Raw genomic sequence first — 20,398 nt, forward strand, 5'->3', positions numbered from 1 at the left:
AAATACTTTATTGCAGCTAGGTGCAGTGGCTTACACCTATAATCTCAACACTTTGGGAGGATCACTTGAAGCCAGGAGTTTGAGACCAACCTGGACAACAAAGCAAGACCCTGACCTCATTTCTACAAAAAACAAAGCAAAGAAACAAAAAACTTTATTGCTTAAAAATGATAACGAGTATCAGAGCTTTCAATGAGTCGTAATTTTTTTGCTGGTGGGCAGTCTTGTCTCCATGTTGATGGCTGCCGACTGATCAAAATGTTGGTTACTGAAGGTTAAGGAATCCGTGGCAATTTTTCAAAATAAGACAGCAATGAAGTTTGCCATATTGATTATTTCATGAAAGATTTCCCTATGGCATGTGATGTTGTTTGATAGTATTTTAACCACAGTGGAACTTATTTTGAAATCAGTCAATCCTCTTAAACTGACATGGCTTTATTAGCTAAGTTTATGTAATATTTTAAATCCTTTGTTGTCATTTCAACAATGTTCACAGCATCTTCACCAGGAGTAGATTCCATCTCAAAAAACTACTTTCTTTGCTTATCCATAAGAAGCAACTCCTCATCTGTTCAAGTTTTATTATGAGATTGCAGCAATTCACTCCCATCTTCAGGCTCCATATCTAATTCTAACTAAGATTCGAATTAGAATTAGAATTAACTCTAGAATTAATCTAACTCTTGCTATTTCCTCCACATCTTCAATGAGTTCCTTCGCTGAAGTCCCAAACCCTCATACTCACCCATGAGGGTTGGAGTCAACTTTTTCCAAACTCTTGTTGATGTTGATATTTTGACCTCCTCCTATAAATCACATATATTAATGGTATCTAGAATAGTTAATCCTTTCCAGAAGGTTTTCAATTTACTTTGCCCAGATCCATCAGAGGAATCACTCTCGATGGCAGCTATAGTCTTATTTTATTTTATTTTTTTTCTGAAGCTGAGTTTCGCTCTTGTCACCCAGACTGGAGTGCAGTGGTGCAGTCTCGGCTCGCTGAAACCTCCACCTCCCAGGTTCAAGTGATTATCCTGCCTCAGCCTCCTGAGTAGCTGGGATTACAGGCGCCTGCCACCTTGCCCTGCTAATTATTGTATTTTTAGTAGAGATGCAGGGCCAGGCTGGTCTTGAACTCCTGATCTCAGGTGATCCACCCGCCTAGGTCTCCCAAAGTACTGGGATTACAGGCATGAGACCCTGCGCCCAGCCTGAAATGTATTTCTTAAATAATAAGACTTGAAAGTCAAAACGACTCCTTGACCCATGAGCTAAAGAACGGATGCTGTTTTAACATGCATGAAAACAACATTAATCTTGTTGTACATCTTCATAAGAGCTCTTAGATCACCAGGTGCATTGTCAATGAGCAGTAATATTTTGTAAGAAATCTTTGTATCTGAGCAATATGTCTCAACAGTGGACATATTTAGTAACATACATATTTAGTAAATGCTTCTGTAAACAAATGTACTGTCATGCAGGCTGTGTTGTTTTTCCTTTCCTTTCCTTTTTTTTCCTTTTTCGAGACTGAGTATTTTGCTCTTGTCACCCAGACTGGAGTGCAGTGGCATGATCTTGGCTCACTGCAACCTCCGCCTCTGGGGTTCAAGTGATTCTCCTGCCTCAGCCTCCCAAGCAGCTGGGATTACAGGCACGTGCCACCACGCCCAGCTAATTTTTGTATTTTTAGTAGAGACAGGGTTTTACCATGTTGGCCAGGATGATCTCAATCTCTTGACCTTGTGATCTGCCTGTCTGGGCCTCCCAAAGTGCTGGGATTACAGGCGTGAGCCACCGCACCCGGCCAGTTTTTCCTTTTCTTGGAGGCAGTGACAGTGCTGAGAAAGCACCTCTTATGGAGGAGATGGAGTGGGGCGGGAGAGTGGTGGAGAAGGTTGGGGGAAGGAGAAAACAGAAGCTGCTGGAGAAAAGGAAAGAAGCCCTCCAATGGATCCCTCTTCCCCGCATCTCTATGAAACACATCTTCAGCTGCTGGAAAAAGGGCATGGAACTCAGTTACCCTTCAGAGCCCTGGTGAAGCCCCACTGCAAGAAAGAGAAAGAAAAAGAAAAAACAATTACCCTGCAGGGAAACAGAACATTTATTGGGCTCATACCAACAGCTGCGGGAAAACTGGATCACCAGGAAGTCCCCACTCTGAGACTCAGGGGTGCATTGCTTGAGATAGTCTTAATCAGAATAGAGAATGCCGCCTGTCAGCCATGTGTGGTGGCTCATGCCTGTAATCCCAGCACTTTGGGAGGTGAGCAGATCCTTGAGCTCGAGAGTTCAAGACCAGCTGGGGCAATGTGGTGAAACCCTGTCTCTATAAAAAGAAGAAAAAAATACAAAAATTAGCCGGGCATGATGACATGTGTCTGTGGTCCCAGCGACTTGAAAGGCTGAGGTGGGGGAATTAATTGAGCATGGGTGGTTGAGGCTGCAGTTAGCCGTGATGCCACTGCATTCCATCCTAGGGGACAGAGCAAAACCCTGTCTCAACGACAAAAAACAAACAAACAAACAAAAAAACATCAAATAACAGGTAAGGGCAATCTACCCCTGGACTGCTGGGAGATGGGTAAAAGCTTGGGGGAGTGGCCTTTTCTAAGGAACATCAAAAAGAGAAGACCTAAAGTTTGAGGCTGGAGTAGACGCTGAGATAAACCCTCTAGTAAGCCAGCCCCCAGCCTAAGCACAGAGCAATCTGAAGCCTGATGTGCAGTGAGAGAAGCATGACAACAACAAAGTCCACACCTCACCCACCTCCTAATTAGACTGGTTCACCTCCTCACACTAAAGGACTACCAGAAGGAAAGAAGTACTATTTCCAGGCAGGAAACTACTAAACTGAGGGTTTTGATTTGGATCAAAATGAAATATTGAGGATTGGATTTACTCTCCCAACTAAAACACTATATAAAATACACGAAACAGCAGCCTTCAACATATTGCATGTCAAACACTGAAGGACAGTGATCCTCAGAAGACAGAAAACCTTAAAATTGACCCAGCTTTTTCCTGGAGGAGGTTTCTAAGCCAAGAAGCAAGGAAGAGAAACCCAGGAATAGCCTGTTGGTCTCCCTAAACTGAGGAGATGGACTTGAGAGTCCAGGGAAGCCAAGGTAGTTAGAGCACACAGAGAAGACCACCAGAGAGGAGACAGCCAAAGAACTCCAGAGATCTGCAGAGGGTGTGCCTTGCAACTGAGTCTCATCAGCACATGTATGTGAGAAAAATATCCAATCAAGAGCAAACACTGCTCAGATTTCAGAGGATGCTGCCTGCCAGATTTATGATTCCTACTGAAAGCTTCAGGTGGGGAAGGACACATGACTTGGAGTCCTTCCCTGCCTCTCCCATCTGTCCCCATTTTTCACTGACTGAAAATCATCAGACTTTCAGTCACCTCTTGAAGATACATTATTGATATTGAATTCTTGTGTTTGGCTTTCTAGACTATTTGCAGTCTGACAGTTTGTACCTTTAATGGCAGAAGTTATTCAACAATGAGCTGATCACATGACTCTATTAATCTTACTTTTTCCTGTTATATACTCCTCAGTAGTTTGATTGTTGTCCCCAAAATGTGATTATAATGGGGTGTCCTCATAATGGGATTATCTTTATTAGGCTGCTACTGAATATGATTGGAACAAGAGGTGTGGGAAGTTATACAATTCTATTTTGAAAATTTTGAACATTCAGAATTTTGCTTTGGCCTAGCTTCATGCATTGTTCTTCTTCCATTATTCTTTTTCCTACAGTCTGGCTTAAGAGGGCCTAGGAGATATCAGACTTAATTCTGGTTAAGTTGTATAAAAATGCTTTTCTACGAAAATATTTTTCTCCTTCTTACACCCAAATCCTCTTGACAAAAGTTCTGAGTCAAAGTAGGAAATAAATGGGAAAGAAACATGAGGCGAGACACACAGAGTGTGTAATACTCAAGGAAGAGCAAAAACTTTGGTTCCCAAAGAGGTAAATTTTAGACTCCAGAAAAAGTGTGGGGGTGGTGGTTGAGAGGGGGAAGAAATAATGATTTGTTTTTATTTTTAAGAATTGCCTGTGGAAGCCTTCTCCTCCTGAAAAAACAAAAATACTATCAGTGAGCAGGTGGAGCAAGATGGGCAAGTAGAAGCCTCCACCGATCTTCCTTCCTGCAGGAATACCAAATTTTACAACTATCTACACAAAAAAGCATTTTCGTAAGAACCAAAAATGAGGTGGATGATCACCGTAACTGGTTTTACCTTCACATCACTGAAAAAGGCACTGAGGTGGATAGAAAAGACAGTCTTGAATTGTTGACACCACCCCTTCCCCATCCACTAGCAGTGGCCACATGGCATAGAAAATCGTGCACTTAGGGGAGGGAGAGCACAGCAACTGGGGGACTTTACGCTGGAACTCAGCGCTGCCAACATGTGGCAGAACTTAGCCTGCGCCCACAGAGGGAGCATTTTATAAAGCCCTAGCAAGAGGGTATTCACCCATCCCAGCAGTTGCAACTGAGTCTTGGCTAGCCTCACAACCACAGGCTAAACTGCTCTGTGATCCTAAATAAACTTGGTAGGCTGTCTAGGCCACAAGGACTGCACCTTCTAGGTACATTGTGGAGCTATACTGGGATTGCAGCCAGTGGATTTAAGGGACACATGACCAAGTCAGAGAGCAGCTGGTGCAGCTAAGGGAGTGCTTGCATCACCCCTGCCCCAACCCCAGGTAGCACAGCTTGCGGGTCCAAAAGAGACCCCTTCCTTCTGTTTGAGGAAAAGAGAAGGAAAAGTGAAGAGGACTTTGCCTTGCAACTTGGATACCAGCTCAGCCACAGCAGGACTGGGTACTGGGTATCAGTCATGAGGCCCCCTTTCCAGGCCCTAGCTCCTGGACAACATTTCTAGACACACCCTGGTCCAGAAGGGAACCCACTGCCTTGAAAGGAAGGACTCAGTCCTGGCAAGATTCATTACCTGCTGACTAAAGAGCTCTTGGGGCCTGAATAATCAGTAGTGGTAACCAAGTAGTACATGCTGTGGGCCTTGGGTGAGACTCTGAGAGGGGCTGGCTTCAGGTGTGACCCAGCTTATTCACAGCTGTGATGGCTACAGTGAGAAACTCCTTCTGCCTGAGAAAAGGAGAGGGAAGTATAGAGGGGACTTTGTCTTGCAGCTTAGGTACCAGCTCGACTACAGTGAGGAAGAGCACCAAGTGGGCTCGTGGGGTCCCCATTTCCAGACCTTGGCTTGTGGATGGTATATCTAGCCCAGGGATGGACCTGCCCTGGGCTACAGGGGAGTCCAGTGCTCTAAAGGGTGAGTCCCAGGACTGGTAGCATTAACCACAAGCTGACTAAAGAGCCCTTGAGCATTAAGGGAACATTGGCGGTACTGTGGCAGTACTCCCTGTGGGCACGTGGTGGTGGTGGACATAGGGGGAGGCCCTTCTGCCTGGGGAAAAGGGAGGGAAGAGTGGGAAAGACTTAATCTTGTGGTTTCAGTGCCAGTATAGCTGCAGTAGAATAGAGCCACCAGGTATATTTCTAAGGTTTCTGAATCTAGTCCCTGGGTCCTGGACATCATCTCTGGACCTACCTGGGGCTCAGGGGAACTTGCCACCCTGAAGGGAAGGACACAAGACTGGCTGGCTTCACTACTTGTTGATTGTAGAGCCCTGGAGACTTCAGCAAATATAGGAGGCAGCCAGGTAGTGGTTACAGCAGGCCGTAGGTAAGACTCAGTACTATGCTTGCCTCAGGTTTGACCCAGCCCAGTTTCAGTAGTGGTGGCCACAGCGGTGCTTATGTCACCCCTCATCTAGCTTTGGGAAGCTCAGCACAGAGGGAGGACTCTGGGAGAAAGTAAGGGAAGAGAGCAAGAGTCTTTGTTTGGTAATCCAGATAATTTTTCTGGATCTTATTCAAGACCACCAAGGTGGTACCTCTATGAATCTGCAAGAACTACAGTGTTACTGGGCTTGGGGTGCCCTTAATGTCGATATGGCTGCAGTGACCAAAAACTTAGATTACAACACCCAAGTCCCTTCAAATACCTGGAAAGCCTTTTCAAGGTGTACAAACTAGCCCAAACTGTGAAGACAACAATAAATACCCAACTCTTTGATGCCAAGACAGCAAGGAACATACACAAGCATCAAGATCACTTTGGAAAACACAACCTCACCAAATAAACTAAATAAGGTAGCAGGTGCCAATCCCAGAGAGACAGAGATATGTGACGTTTCAGACAGAGAATTCAAAATAGCTGTTTTGAGAAAACTCAAAGAAATTCAAGCTAACACAGAAAAGGGATTCAGAATCCTATCAGGTAAATTTAATAAAGAAATTGAAATAAGTAGAATCCAGCAGAAATTCGGGAGTTGAAAAATGTAATTGACATACCGAAGAGTCTCTTAGTAGTAGAGTTGATCAAACAGAAGAAAGAATAAGTGAACTTGAAGACAGGTTACATGAAAATATACAGTCAGAGAGGACAAAAGAAAGAAGAACAAAAAGAATGAAGCACACCTACAAGACCTAGAAAATAGCCTCAAAAGTGCACATCTAAGAGGTATTGGCCTTAAAGAAAAGCTAGAGAGAGAGAGACAGGGGTAGAAAGTTTATCCAAAGGGGGCAGGCACGGTGGTTCACGCCTGTGATCCCAGCACTTTGGGAGGCTGAGGCAGGTGGATCAGGTCAGGAGTTCAAGACCAGCCTGGCAAACATGGCAAAACCCTGTCTCAACTAAAACTACAAAAATTAGCCAGGCATGGTGGCAGCTGCCTGTAATCCCAGCTACTCAGGAGGCTGAGGCAGGAAAATCACTTGAACCTGACAGATGGAGGTTGCAGTGAGCTGAGATTGCGCCACTGCACTCCAGCCTGGGCGACAGAGCGAGACTTCATCTCAAAAAACAAAACAAAACAAAACAAAACAAAACAAAAAAGAGAGAGAGAGAAAGCTTATCCAAAGGGATAATAACAGAGAACTTTCCAAAACTAGGGAAACATACTATTATCCAAGTACAAGAAGATTATAGAACATCAAGCAGATTTAACCCAAAGAAGATTACCTCAAGGCACTTAAAATCAAACTCTATGTTTAAGAGACATAACTTAAAGTAATAAAAGCCTTCTATGACAAGCTCATAGCCAACATTATACTGAACAGGGAAAAGTTGAAAGCATTCCCCCTGAGAACTGGAATAAAACAAGGATGTCCACTTTCACCACTTCTGTTCAACATAGTACTGGAAGTCCTAGTCAGAGCAATCAGACAAGAGAAAGAAATAAAGGGCATCCAAATTGGTAAAGACGAAGTCAAACTGTTGCTGTTTGCTGATGATATGATCATATACCTAGAAAACCCTAAAGACCCATCCAAAAAGCTCCTAGAACTGGTAAAAGAATTCAGTAAAGTTTCAAGATACAAAATTAATGTCCAAAATCGGTAGCTCTGCTATACCAACAGCAACCAAGCTGAGAATCAAATCAACAACTCAACCCCTTTTACAATAGCTATAAAAATTAAATACATAAATACAATAAGGTACTTAAGAATATACCTACCCAAAGAGGTGAAAAACCTCTACAAGGAAAACTACAAAACACTGCTGAAAGAAATCATAGACGACACAAACAAATGGAAACACATCCCATGCTCATGGATGGCCAGAATCAATATTGTGAAAATGATCATACTGCCAAAAGCAATCTACAAACTCAGTGCAATTCCCATCAAAATACTACCATTATTTTTCACAGAACTAGGAAAAACAATTCTAAAATTCATATGGAACCAAAAAAGAGCCCACATAGCCAAAGCAAGACTAAACAAAAACAAGAAATCTAGAGGCATCACATTACCCAACTTCAAACTATATACAAAGCCATAGTCACCAAAACAGCATAGTGCTGGTATAAAAATAGGCACATAGACCAACAGAACAGAATAGAAACCCAGAAATAAAACCAAATACTTGTAGCCAACTGATCTTCAGCAAAGCAAACAAAAACATAAAGTGGGGAAAGGAAACCCTTTTCTGCAAATGATGCTGGGATAATTGGTGACCCACATGCTGAATTAAACTGGATCCTCATCTCTCACCTTATACAAAAATCAACTCAAGTGCATCGAAGACTTAAATCTAAGACCTGAAACCATGAAAATTGTACAAGATAACACCGGAAAAAACCTAGACATTGGCTTAGGTAAAGACTTCGTGACCAAGAACCCAAAAGCAAATGTAACAGAAACAAAGAAAAATAGACGAGACTTAATTAAACTAAAAAGCTTCTGCACAGCAAAAGAAATAATCAGCAGAGTTAACAGACAACCCACTGAGTAGGAGAAAATCTTCACAATCTATACATCCGACAAAGGACTAATATCAAGAATCTACAAAGAACTCAAACAAATCAGCAAGAAAAAAAAAAAAAACCCATTGAAAAGTGGGCTTACGACATGAATAGACAACTCTCAAAAGAATATATGCAAATGGCCAACAAACATATGGAAAAAATGCTCAACATGGCTAATTTTCAGGAAAATGTAAATCAAAACTACAATGCGATTCCACCTTACTCCTGCAAGAATGACCATAATCAAAAAACCAAAAAATAACAGATGTTGGCATGGATGTAGTGAAAAGAGAACACTTTCACACTGTTAGTAGAAATGTAAGCTAGTACAACCATTGTGGAAAACAGTGTGGAGATTCTTTAAAGAACTAAAAGTAGATCTACGATTTGATCCAGCAAGCTTACTACTAGGAAAAGCAATACCCACAGAAGAATAAGTCATTATACAAAAAGATTCTTGCACATGCATATTTATAGCAGCATAATTTGTAATTGCATAAATATAGAACCATCCTAAATGCCCATCAATCAACAAGAGAATAAATAAAATGGTGTATATACACATACACACACACACACACACACCCCCACCATGGAAGAGTACTCAGCCATAAAAAGGAGCAAATAATGGTATTCACAGCAACCTGGATGGAACTGGAGACTACTATTCTAAGTAATGTAACTCAGGAATGGAAAATCAAATGTTGTATGTTCTCACTCATAAGTGGAAGCTAAGCTATGAGGACACAAAGGCGTAAGAATGATACACAGGACTTTGGGGTATTCAGGGGAAAGGGTAGGAGGGGGTGAGGGATTAAAGACATTGGGTACAGGGTACACTGCTTGTTCACCTTCGAAGACACCTTCGCTGTAGTTCAGAGTCCTTTTCCATTCTATTTTAGTAGAGCAACAGCGAAGGAAGACACCTACTAAACAGCGAAGGAAGACACCTTCGCTGTAGTTCAGAGTCCTTTTCCATTCTTCATCCACGCGCTGGGAAGTCGCGCGCCGCGGTGGCCCGGCGGGTAGGAACTACCATCCCAGCATCCTACGCGGCGCAGGGAAGGAAGCCCGGGAATGAGAGAAAGCGGCTCTGAGGGGATAGCGGGCCAGTGAGGGCCGCCGGTGTTTTGAAGCGGTTTTCGTCTCTTTCCGCTGGGGGCCTCGGAGCTCACGCTGGGGCGGGTCCCGGTAGCGCGAGGCGGTGCAGGGCGGGAAGGGGAGTCGTGGCGGCTGCGGCGGCGGCGGCGGCGGCAGGGACAGCAGGAGCAGTGGTGCTGTCAGCACCGCCGTCGGAGACATGGGAGACCCGGGGTCGGAGGTGAGTAGTCGAGTGAGGGCGCTGGGGTTCTCAGAGGCGAACCGCGAAGGGTTTATGTTTTCTGCGGTCTGAGGCCTGGTGCTCCATCGCAGCCTCTGGGCGATACCTCTTCAGTGTCTTGGGCCGAGCCCAGCCCTGGGGCCTGGTGCGTGTCTGAGCGAGGAACCCGCAGCAACAATGGCCGCCCGTCCCCCCGCACGGGGCCCGGCGTTCGTTGTGGCCCCCGCTGGGCCAGTGGGAGCGACGTTTTAAGGCAGGATTGCCCTTCGGTGTTGAGCTTGCGTTCCTTCTTCTGGAGTAGATAAGGGGAATTCCAGAGTCCTCCTTCTGGAGTAGATAAGGGGAATTCTGAGAGGCTGGTACTGCGTTTTCAGCGTTGGGTGCCTGCAGCTCCGCACATGCTGTGGCAAGAGCCGACTGCTCGAGTTCTGTTCCTGGTCGGGTTTGCGTGAAATTGTGCTCAGTTCGTTTTCCTCAAGAGCTCTTTGTTTTTAATTGTTTCTTTCGGAAACGCTCTCTTCCTACAAGAATGTGGCTGAACAGATAAGCATGTTTTGGCTTGTTTTTATAGATAATAGAATCTGTCCCTCCAGCTGGCCCTGAGGCATCTGAGTCAACAACGGATGAAAATGAAGACGACATTCAGTTTGTCAGTGTAAGTAGCAACTGATGATTGGGTTTTTCCCAGAGTAAAAGACTATGGTGGGCCCTTACGTAATTTTACCTCACCTGGTCATTTAATGTTTATGAGTGTCTAATACATACTAGACACTGTGGAGCATGGCACAGGATTGGGATCTTTACCAAAAGAGCTGTCTGAGCCACCCCCGTAGCCATCACAAAGAGCATGGCCTAAAGAACGTGCTGTACACTTAATCTCACCCCCTACCTTTCATTTAGACTTAAGATAAAACGCTGGTCTCTAAGACGCTGTTTTGAAATGGAGCAAGAGTAACTTCTAAAGGCGACACAGAGGAAGGAGCAGCTAATGATGAGCAAGGTCGTAGAAAACAGGAAGGGTTGCGAGAGCCCAGAATCTTAGCGTTATGGTGCTTCTAACATGAAGGCAAATAGCTTGAAGATTTCGCTAACCTCTGAGATCATCATGTTACAGCATAGTACAGTTGATGCTCATAATGAAGAATCCTGCATCACTGGGAACATGCTCTATTTTTCTGAGTTTCTTCCCTTTGGGACAGTAGTTTCCAAGCCTTAGTAAGTATAGACAGGCAGATTGCTGGGCCCCGCTGCAGACCTACCGAATCAGAATTTCAAGGTGGGACCTAGGAATTCTCATTTTCAGACAAGTGCAGGGACATGTGGATTTCTGAGCACACTTTGTACAGCATTGGTTTCCAAAGCAGAAGGAGGTGTTTTATGATGTATTTTGGGATGATTTTCATCCATAGTTATTGGAGTTTTAGAAAGGCTTTGTGTAAAGTGGTATCTCAGCTACTAGGCAGAAAATAGTTCTGTCCCAAACTCCTCTTTTGGAATGCTGTAGTTAGTTGCAGTTTGGTATTCAAGCTGTAGAAGTTTTCTTTAATGGAGTGTCTAATGTTTCTGTGTTTTTTAGTTTTTGTAGGTTTAGGGTGACTTTGTAAGTCACTTGTTTTTTAAATTAAAATTTCCTCCCTAAACATTGTTTTGTTAACATCGTTGTTTTCGTTTTGTGTAGAAGTTCTTTACACTGTCACTTTCTGGACATTTTTCCCAATTAATATTGTGTGTATATTTTGTTCCTGACATTTGGGAACCTTTCTAAATATTGATGGTACCAAGGGGGATTATTTGCCTACTCTGCCTTCACGGTTATGGAGTAAGCAACGTAACTCGAAATCGAAGAGCAGTGGTTTCTGTTTTTTTTTAATGAGAAACATTTGGGAAGAGGATTTCATGGGTCTTTAGGAAAAATAATTCTGGTTCCTCTTAACTGGTATAAAAACAGGAATAATTGGGACAGATGATCTTGATGAGTTTTTGTGCATCTGTATGTAGAAGTGACACTCGTCTGATTCATGATCCATGTATCATTGAGAAACACAGATGGGCTGTACAAAATTAAGTTTGGAAAAGTAAATAGGTATAGATTTGTGTAATATCCTGAGGAACAAATCACTATATTTTAAATTCTGAGTTAATATATAGGCTGTGTTTAGCTGAGGTTTAAATTACTTTAAATGTTATTTTAAATATAAATATTCGTCTGCATCTTTTCATAAAATATTTTGTGTATCCAGCATGATAGAACCCTTTATATTTAACCCTGTTCAAAATAGAGGATCAAAAGTTTGACAGCTCTTATATGGAAAAGTGACTTACATGCTGTCAGTGTAATTGCAGTACCAGAAAGAACATAGTAAAACATCCCTGTTGCATTTCAGTGGTGCCACGTAAAAGACAATAACTTAATTCTACTTTAAAATGCATTCAGAGACAACTTTCTTTTGTAACCCCATCCTATACTGGGCTCTACCAGGATATGCTTATTTCTCTGTGTTTTTTATAGTACCATCCAGTAAAGATGCAATGCTGCTGGGTATAGTTCTCTATTTGTGGGTTCTTCATATTAAAAGAAAAAAAAATGTGTTACGTCTTGATATATTCTGCTTTGGATTCCTTAGTCTTTTCATATAAATGTTGATTATCCAGGCTTCATTCTGCGTTGTGGCACAGAATCCTCTTTGTGTTCTGTCATGTACCTAGCCTCCAAAATAAACAATATGCTGAAAGAAAGGAATGATGAAAGATTTGGGGATATAAAAAGAGCCCTTACCTTGATGTAAATTTTATTGAAATATAGTACATATACAGGGAAGTTTACTTCCTCCTTGCCATCGCTATTTTTGTACCACATTGCCATTTGTCTAGATTGATTATCTTGTTTGTATTCTTCCCACATACTCTCCTATGTGGTTAACCTTCTTGAAACAGCTCTAATAATGTTCCCATCTTGATGTTATTTATTGATTCCTTTGCCTATAGAATAAAATCTAGACTTTTGACTAGGGCATTTATGGCCTGGTCTATGATGAGGGTAGTGTATATGTAAAGAAAGGATCAGGAAGATTCAGAGTTTGATGTTTGGCTGTATAGTGATGTGGAGGATAAAGCAGGGTTATCAGAGACCTTCGTTATTTTGAAGTTAGCTATCTAAGAGATTACTGATAATCGTTTCAGTTAAAAAAAATTGTACTATGAAATCTATATCTTTTTTTTTTAATGAGGTAGAGCCAGGGGTGGGTTTTTCACTGTGTTGCCCAGGCTGGAGTTGAACTCCTGGGCTCAAGTAATCCTCCTGCCTCAGCCTCCTGAGCAGCTGAGACTGGCACTGTGCCTAGCTGAAATCTGTATCTTTTTAAATCAATGTCTGTGCTATTTCCCATTTTGAAAGGAATCTACATGCAGGAACATTATTACATGTTAATGTACTCTGACTCTTTTCCCATGCTTTTTTTTTTTTTGAGACAGTGTCTTGCTCTAAATTTTATCTAGGCTGGAATGTGATGGCATAATTATAGCTCACTGTAGCCCCACCTTCCTGGGCTCCAGTGATCCTCTCACCTCAGCCTCCCAAGTAGCTGGGATTACAGGTGTGAGCCACAACACCCATCTGATTTTTTATTTTTGTAGAGTTGGGGTCTCACTATGTTGCCCGGGCTGGTCTTGAACTTCTGAGCTCAAGTGATCCTCCTGCCTTGGCCTCCCAGTGTGCTAGGATTACAAGTATGAGCCATTGCTCCTAGCCCCTTTGCCCCTTTTGTTTCTAATTAGTCTGTGCCACTTGCAAGATTTTCTTGAGAATCTTTGCCGATTCCAACTAAAAAAATCTCCCACTAATTGTTAAATTTAAGTTTAATTTGAATGATTGTTCATGACTTGTAAATTTGCCCACTTCCTTTTTAGGAAGGACCATCGAGACCTGTTCTTGAATACATCGATCTGGTCTGTGGTGATAATGAAAACCCTAGCACCTATTATAGTGATGTAAGCACATTATATTTGTGTTTGTTCAGTTTTCTTGTTAAGTGCAGTAGTGTGTTGGAGGTGGCTTGAACTGGATCATAAGAACTAATTGTTGGCCAGGCATGGTGGCTCTTGCCTGTAATCCCAGCACTTTGGGAGGCTGAGGCGGTTGGACCACTTGAGGCCAGGAGTTCGAGACCAGCCTGGCCAACAAGGTGAAACCGCCGTCTCTACAAAAAATACAAAAAATTAGCCAGGCATGGTGGCACGTGCCTATAATCCCTGCTACTCGGGAGGCTGAGGCAGGAGAATAGCTTGAACCTGGGAGGTGAAGGTTGCAGTGAACTGAGATTGTGCTATTGTGCTCCACCCTGGGCAACAGAGCAAGACTCCGTCTCAAAAAAAAAAAAAAATCTAGTTGTTAAACTTTCAGAAATTTTGTGAGCTGATTGTAAACAGAGCAGTTATTACAAATTAAAGTATATAAATGTACAAGTACATAAATGTTCATTATATTTAATGTAATACTTAATACATCATTTCTTGCTATCTGTGCACTTGAGGTTATTTGCATCTATAGGTAGAAAAACTATTAATAAATAGTGTCCTGCTGCAGTATTGGTAGAACATTACCCCATTGTAATCAGTAAAATACAAACTAGAGTTTGAGTTATTGTTTGTTGATTAAATTTAAGAAAGTGAAGGATAGAATGTTAATGCAGATTAAATTTTAAAGCGTGATGTGTCTCTGCTAGACTAAATGCGATACAAAAAATTGAGGAAGTTGCTTTGCAATATTCCAAAACTCAGCCAGGCGTGGTGGCTCACACCTGTAATCCCAGCACTTTGGGAGGCCAAGGCTGGCAGATCACTTGAGGTCAGGAGTTCGAGACCAGCCTGCCCAATATAGTGAAACCTCATCTCTACCAAAGATACAAAAATTAGCCGGGCATGGTGGTGCATGCCTATAGTCCCAACTAATCAGCTGGTGTGGTGGCGTGTGCCTATAATTTCAGCTACTCAGGAGGCAGAGACATGAGAATTGCTTGAACCCGGGAGGTGGAGGTTACAGTGCACTGAGATCGCACCACTGCACTCCAGCTTGGGTGACACAGCAAGACTCCATCTCAAAAAAAAAAAAATTTTTTTAACTCTTCATTAGTTCAGAAGGATGTTGATGTCATTGATGAATGAGTAAAACTCTAATATATGTCTTTATTGTTTCACTTTCATTTTATTCATTAATGTAATTGAAAATATTATCCACCCTTCATGTTGCTACTACAGTCAGCCCTTCATATACTGTGGGTTCCACATCCGTGGATTCAGCCAACTGTAGATGGAAAATATTTTTTAAAATAATAAATAAAAATACAATAATAAAAAACACATTAAAAAGTAATATAAAAACTATTTTGTGGCATATTATATTAAGTATTAAAAATAATCTAGAAATGACTTAAAGTATACGGGAGGATATGCAAAGGTTGAGTGCAAATACTTCATTTTATACAAGGGACTTGAGCATGGGAGGATGTTGCTATGGGGAGGTGCAAATAGCATACTTATTTGCAAATCATATGACCAACCTTTTTGCTAATTGGATGATAATAATTCATAGTCAAATTTTGTGAAACTGTTGTTGGTTGTAGAATTTTAAAAATTAATAGTGGTTTTTTCAAGAAATAGCAAGTTATATTGATGTTATAGATATAAACTGAAAATCAGGTTAAATGTTTAAGTTTAAAATTTATTTCCAAAATTAGATAAAGAATCACTAAGAGAACTTTTTACATTATTTTTGAATTTTACTTACATATGTAAAATTATTTTTCAGATTCTGTTTCCTAAAATGCCAAAACGACAGGGTGATTTTTTGCATTTTTTAAATATGAAGAAGGTGAAAACAGACACAGAAAATAATGAAGTGAGCAAAAATCATTGTGAATTGTCTAAGGCAAAGGAACCACATTTCGAGTATATTGAACCACCAATCATTGAAGAAAAGCCATCACGTTCATCAAAGGAAGAAATAGATAATCTTGTGCTTCCAGATTGTTGGAATGAAAAACAAGCATTTATGTTTACAGAGCAATACAAATGGCTTGAAATAAAAGAAGGTAAATTAGGATGTAAGGATTGTTCAACAGTTCGGCATTTGGGATCGAAAGCAGAAAAGCATGTCCATGTGTCCAAGGAATGGATTGCATATTTAGTAACCCCTAATGGCAGTAATAAAACTACTAGGCAAGCTTCTCTACGAAAAAAAATTAGGGAACATGATGTTTCTAAAGCCCATGGTAAAATTCAGGATTTGTTAAAGGAATCAACAAATGATTCAATTTCTAATTTAGTGCATAAACAAAATAATAAAAATATTGATGCTACTGTAAAAGTTTTCAATACTGTTTACAGTTTAGTAAAACATAATAGACCTTTATCTGATATTGAGGGGGCAATAGAATTACAGGAAAAAAATGGAGAGGTAAATTGTTTGAATACACGTTACAGTGCAACAAGAATAGCAGAACATATTGCAAAAGAAATGAAGATGAAGATATTTAAGAATATTATAGAAGAGAATGCCAAAATCTGTATCATAATTGATGAGGCATCTACAGTTTCAAAGAAAAGCACCCTAGTGATTTATCTCCAGTGCACAATTCAGTCAGCTCCTGCACCTATTATGTTATTTGTGGCTTTAAAAGAATTGGTGTCAACTACAGCAGAGTATATTTTCAATACATTATTGACTACTTTAAATGATTGTGGTTTTACAAATGAATATTTGAAAGCAAATTTAATTGCATTTTGTTCTGATGGTGCTAATACAATCCTGGGAAGAAAGTCTGGAGTAGCTACAAAATTGTTAGAAAATTTTCCTGAAATCATCATTTGGAACTGTTTAAATCATCGATTACAATTGTCACTTGATGATTCTATATCTGAAATAAAACAAATTAATCATTTTAAAATATTTCTTGATAAAATTTATTCTATTTATCATCAACCTAATAAAAATCAAACCAACCCTCTAGGAACTGTAGCTAAAGAACTTGAAACTGAAATTATTAAAATTGGTCGGGTAATGGGACCAAGATGGGCAGCATGTAGTTTACAAGCTGCTACTGCTGTATGGCATGCATATCCTATATTATATATGCATTTTTCTCATTCTTTCTGTGGTTTGGCAAAGAGATTAGCTAACATTAATTTCTTACAAGACCTTGCTTTAATGATTGACATTCTTGAAGAATTTTCAGTACTTTCAACTGCATTACAGTCAAGATCAACTAATATTCAGAAAGCACAAAAATTGATCAAACGTACCATAAGAGCTTTGGAAAATTTAAAAATTGGTACTGGAAAGTATGAATCTCAAATTGAAGATTTGATCAAGTCAGATAAGTTTAAAGATATTCCATTTAATAAAAACAATAAATTTAATGCTCTTCCTAGGAATATATTACTAGACAATATAATTCAGCACATGAACCTACGCCTTTTATCTGACGGAAACCATGAAAGTATTTTTAATTACTTTGATTTGCTAGAACCTTCTACATGGCCTTATGAAGAAATAACTTCACCATGGATAGCTGGTGAAAAAAAATTATTTCATTTGTGTGAAATTTTAAAATATGAAGTTGATTTGAATGATTTTCGGGAATTTGTAAATAATAATATAAAATCAAACAATGTTTCAATTCCTGCAACTATACAAAAAGCTAAAAAGATAGTTAGCACCATTGCAATCAATAGTGCTGAAGCTGAAAGGGGTTTCCATTTAATGAACATAATTTGTACAAGGGTGAGAAATAGTTTGACAATAGATCATGTGTCAGATTTAATGACAATAAATTTATTGGGGAAAGAACTAGCAGATTGGGATGCAACACCATTTGTAAAATCCTGGTCAAATTGCAACCACAGGTTGGCTACAGATACAAGAGTTCGGCAAAAGTCAACAAAAGTCTTCCATGAGAATCAATTGGCTTTATGGAACTTACAATAGAATATTGTGTATGTTTTTTATCATCTGTAAATTACGTACTGCACATCCTTTATGTACATAAAGGTTTTTTTTTTTTTTTTTTTTTTTTGGAAAGCCAGTTAAACTTTTGTCAGCACGTTGCTGTTTAAAAGGCGTTCTCTAAGAAGATAATCTTGAAGATTGGTTTTAGGAGCTATAGGTTTTTAGACATTGGCCCATGTTTCCTAGAATGGGTCATAATACGTATTCCATGAAGTTCTGTACAGAACAAACACTATTTATAATTTTGTACTGTTTTACTTTAAGGATGCAAAAAATAACAGGACTCAGATAAGTTCTAAGCCCTGGAGGTTATATCAAATAAAAGAGAAATGGAATAAAAACTATAAGCCTTTTGGCTCTTGTCTTTCTCATTTAAGGACTAAAAGTAAAATTTTAATGTATTTAATTTTACCTAAGAAAACTGAAACGATGTAAAATATTTTTCTGCTTAGCTTTACTGTTTTTCAGGTGGACATTTTACTCCGTTACCTTGCATAAGATATGGTTGTTGTAGTGTGCCTGTCAAACTTGTGTGTCATTTCCAGTATAGAATATAAACGTATTGCTCATAGATATGATACTGCTGTCAGCAGATGGATTCAATGCAAGTTATTTTTTCTATGAATTGATGTAACATCATGTGTATCAGAATATTTTATGCAAACAACAGGAATTACAGTGATTCCTGTGTAAATTGTAACTGGTAATTGAAATACTTATTTTAATCATGATTAAATTATTTTTCTAGTTTACACATGAATATGAGCAAATTTTTAAATTTAAAATGAAGGCATACTGAAAAAGAATCAAGTGGAGATGCAGAACCTAGTACAACTGGAACAGTAAAGAGACTCGAAGGTATGTTGCAGATTTGACAATGAATGGCAATTGCAGTTTGCTGTGGCAGAGCAAAACAAGCTGCTGTTTAAGAAGCAATTAAAGATGAAGTAGGAAAATTGAGACTTCAGCAGATGTAGAATGAATTGGGTAAATTATATTTCATATGCCAAAAAGAATCAATGAAATTAAGTCACCTGAAATCAGAATTAACAAGAGTTTTTAAAAACAATTTTAGAAGGAACTAAAGTTGTAAGTTTGGCCAGATGTGAAATAGCTGAGATTCTTTTTTTGATGTTATTTTTTTCAAGAAGGAGTTTCGCTCTTGTTCCCCAGGCTGGAGTGCAATGGCGCAGTCTTGGCTCACTGCAGCCTCTGCCTCCTGAGTTCAAGCGATTCTCCTCCCTCAGCCTCCCAAGTAGCTAGGATTACAGGTGTGGTGCCACCACACCTGGCTAATTTTTTTGTTGTTGGTGGTGTTGAGACAAGGTCTCACTCTGTCACCCAGGCTGGAGTGCAGTGGTGCAGTCTCGGCTCACTGCAACTTCCACCTCCCGGGTTCAAGCAATTCTCCTGCCTCAGCCTCACAAGTAGCTGGGATTACAGGTGCCCGCCACCATGGCCGGCTAATTTTTTGTATTTTTAGTAAAGATGGAGTTCGGGGCCGGGCGCGGTGGCGCAAGCCTGTAATCCCAGCACTGGAAAGGCCGGCCCGAGTGGATCTGAGGTCAGGAGATCGAGACTATCCTGGCTAACATGGTGAAACGTCTCTACTAAAAATACAAAAAAAGTGGCAGACGCGGTGGCCGAGCCTGTAGTCCCCAGCTGCCCGGGAGGCTGGCGGCAGGCGTGGCTCCCGAGGCGGAGCTTCTGATGAGCAGCCACTGCACTCCAGCCTGAATTACAGTGAACTCCGTCTCAAAAAAAGATGGAGTTGACCTTGTTGGCCAGGCTGGTCTCAAAGTCCTGACCTCAGGTGATCCGCCCATCTCGGCCTCCCAAAGTGCTGGGATTACAAGAGTGAGCCACCATGCCCAGCAGAATAGCTGAGATTCTTGCGTGAAAGAATTAGGGTTTTTGGATGGGAGAGGGGAAGGTCTTGCTATATCACCCAGGCTGGACTGCAATGGCTCGCTGCAGCCTCTTCCTCCTGGGCTCAAGCAGTCCTCCCACCTCACCCCTGAGTAGCTGGGAATACAGGTACATGCCACCACACCCAGCTAATTTTTATATCTTTCTGTAGAAATGGGGTTTTGCCATGTTGCCCAGGTTGATATTGAATTCCTGGGCTCAAGCAGCCTTCCTGCCTTGGCCTCCCAAAGTGCTGGGATTATAGGCATGAACCACCATGCCTGGCCGAGAACTAGTTTTAAATGGATAAATGTGAAAATATTTCAGTTGACGAAATTGTTAGAAAATTATGAGTAAAAGCCTAAATAAGATGTGTTATTAAAAAGAACAAGGCCTTGCCGGGCGTGGTGGCTCATGCCTGTAATCCCAGCACTTTGGGAGGCCGAGGCAGGTGGATCACAAGGTCAGGAAATCGAGACCATCCTAGCTAACATGGTGAATCCCATCTCTACTACAAAAAATTAGCCAGGCGTGGTGGCATGTGCCTGTAGTCCCAGCTACTTGGGAGACTGGGGTAGGAGAATCGCTTGACTCCAGGAGGCAGAGGTTGCAGTGAGTCGAGATCACACCACTGCACTCCGGCCTGTGTGACAGAGTGAGGCTTTGTCTCAAAAAAAAAAAAAAAAAACAAGGCTTTTTGTTAAGCCACCAAACAATTGCTTTTAGAATATAGGACCTAGCAATATTAAAGATTAATTGATTCTAAATCTGAAAAATCATAAGTACATTTCTGTAGTTTTAGA

The 20,398-nt window shown here is 40.8% G+C and overlaps 2 protein-coding genes and 1 long non-coding RNA gene across 7 annotated transcripts in view; 2 read left to right on the forward strand and 1 right to left on the reverse strand.

Annotated features, from left to right (window-relative positions):
• Positions 1 to 2,089: 2,089 nt before the first annotated feature.
• LOC116275450 lies at positions 2,090 to 9,328 on the reverse strand. The gene is made up of 2 exons (XR_004184560.1): positions 9,216 to 9,328; positions 2,090 to 2,332 (listed from the first exon to the last, which is right to left on the reverse strand). It is a non-coding gene; the product is annotated as an uncharacterized LOC116275450 (long non-coding RNA).
• Positions 9,329 to 9,345: 17 nt separating this feature from the next.
• KIAA1586 (KIAA1586 ortholog) lies at positions 9,346 to 18,039 on the forward strand. 4 transcript variants are annotated; one of them, XM_003897765.5, is made up of 4 exons: positions 9,346 to 9,685; positions 10,257 to 10,340; positions 13,592 to 13,672; positions 15,489 to 18,039. In XM_003897765.5, exons 1-4 carry the CDS (start codon positions 9,665 to 9,667, stop codon positions 17,664 to 17,666), a joined length of 2,364 nt encoding a protein of 787 aa, XP_003897814.2. In that variant the 5' UTR covers positions 9,346 to 9,664; the 3' UTR covers positions 17,667 to 18,039. The 4 variants fall into 4 exon arrangements, with proteins under 4 accessions (XP_003897814.2, XP_003897815.2, XP_021792471.2 ...); XM_021936779.2 differs by having other exon boundaries at positions 9,649 to 9,685; positions 10,257 to 10,961; positions 15,489 to 18,031; XM_003897766.5 differs by lacking the exon at positions 13,592 to 13,672.
• Positions 17,776 to 20,398, forward strand: part of ZNF451 (zinc finger protein 451) — a 125,661-nt gene continuing 123,038 nt past the window's right edge. The window contains exon 1 of one of the 2 annotated variants that reach the window (XM_017957962.2): positions 17,776 to 18,545. The gene's annotated coding sequence lies outside the window, so the exon portion shown is untranslated. The remainder of the gene's footprint in view (positions 18,546 to 20,398) is intronic. The other variant, XM_017957964.3, reaches the window with a different exon arrangement.

This window comes from Papio anubis, chromosome 6 (genome assembly GCF_008728515.1).
Source record: "Papio anubis isolate 15944 chromosome 6, Panubis1.0, whole genome shotgun sequence".
In the NCBI taxonomy this organism is placed as follows: Eukaryota; Metazoa; Chordata; class Mammalia; order Primates; family Cercopithecidae; genus Papio; species Papio anubis.

Bases quoted from the DNA above. Each gene is read 5' to 3' on its own strand.
- KIAA1586 (XM_003897765.5), top strand. From the start codon at position 9,665: ATGGGAGACCCGGGGTCGGAG. The intron at 9,686-10,256 runs GTGAGTAGTCGA...TTGTTTTTATAG, and splicing joins TGGGAGACCCGGGGTCGGAG to ATAATAGAATCTGTCCCTCC. The intron at 10,341-13,591 runs GTAAGTAGCAAC...CTTCCTTTTTAG, and splicing joins ACGACATTCAGTTTGTCAGT to GAAGGACCATCGAGACCTGT.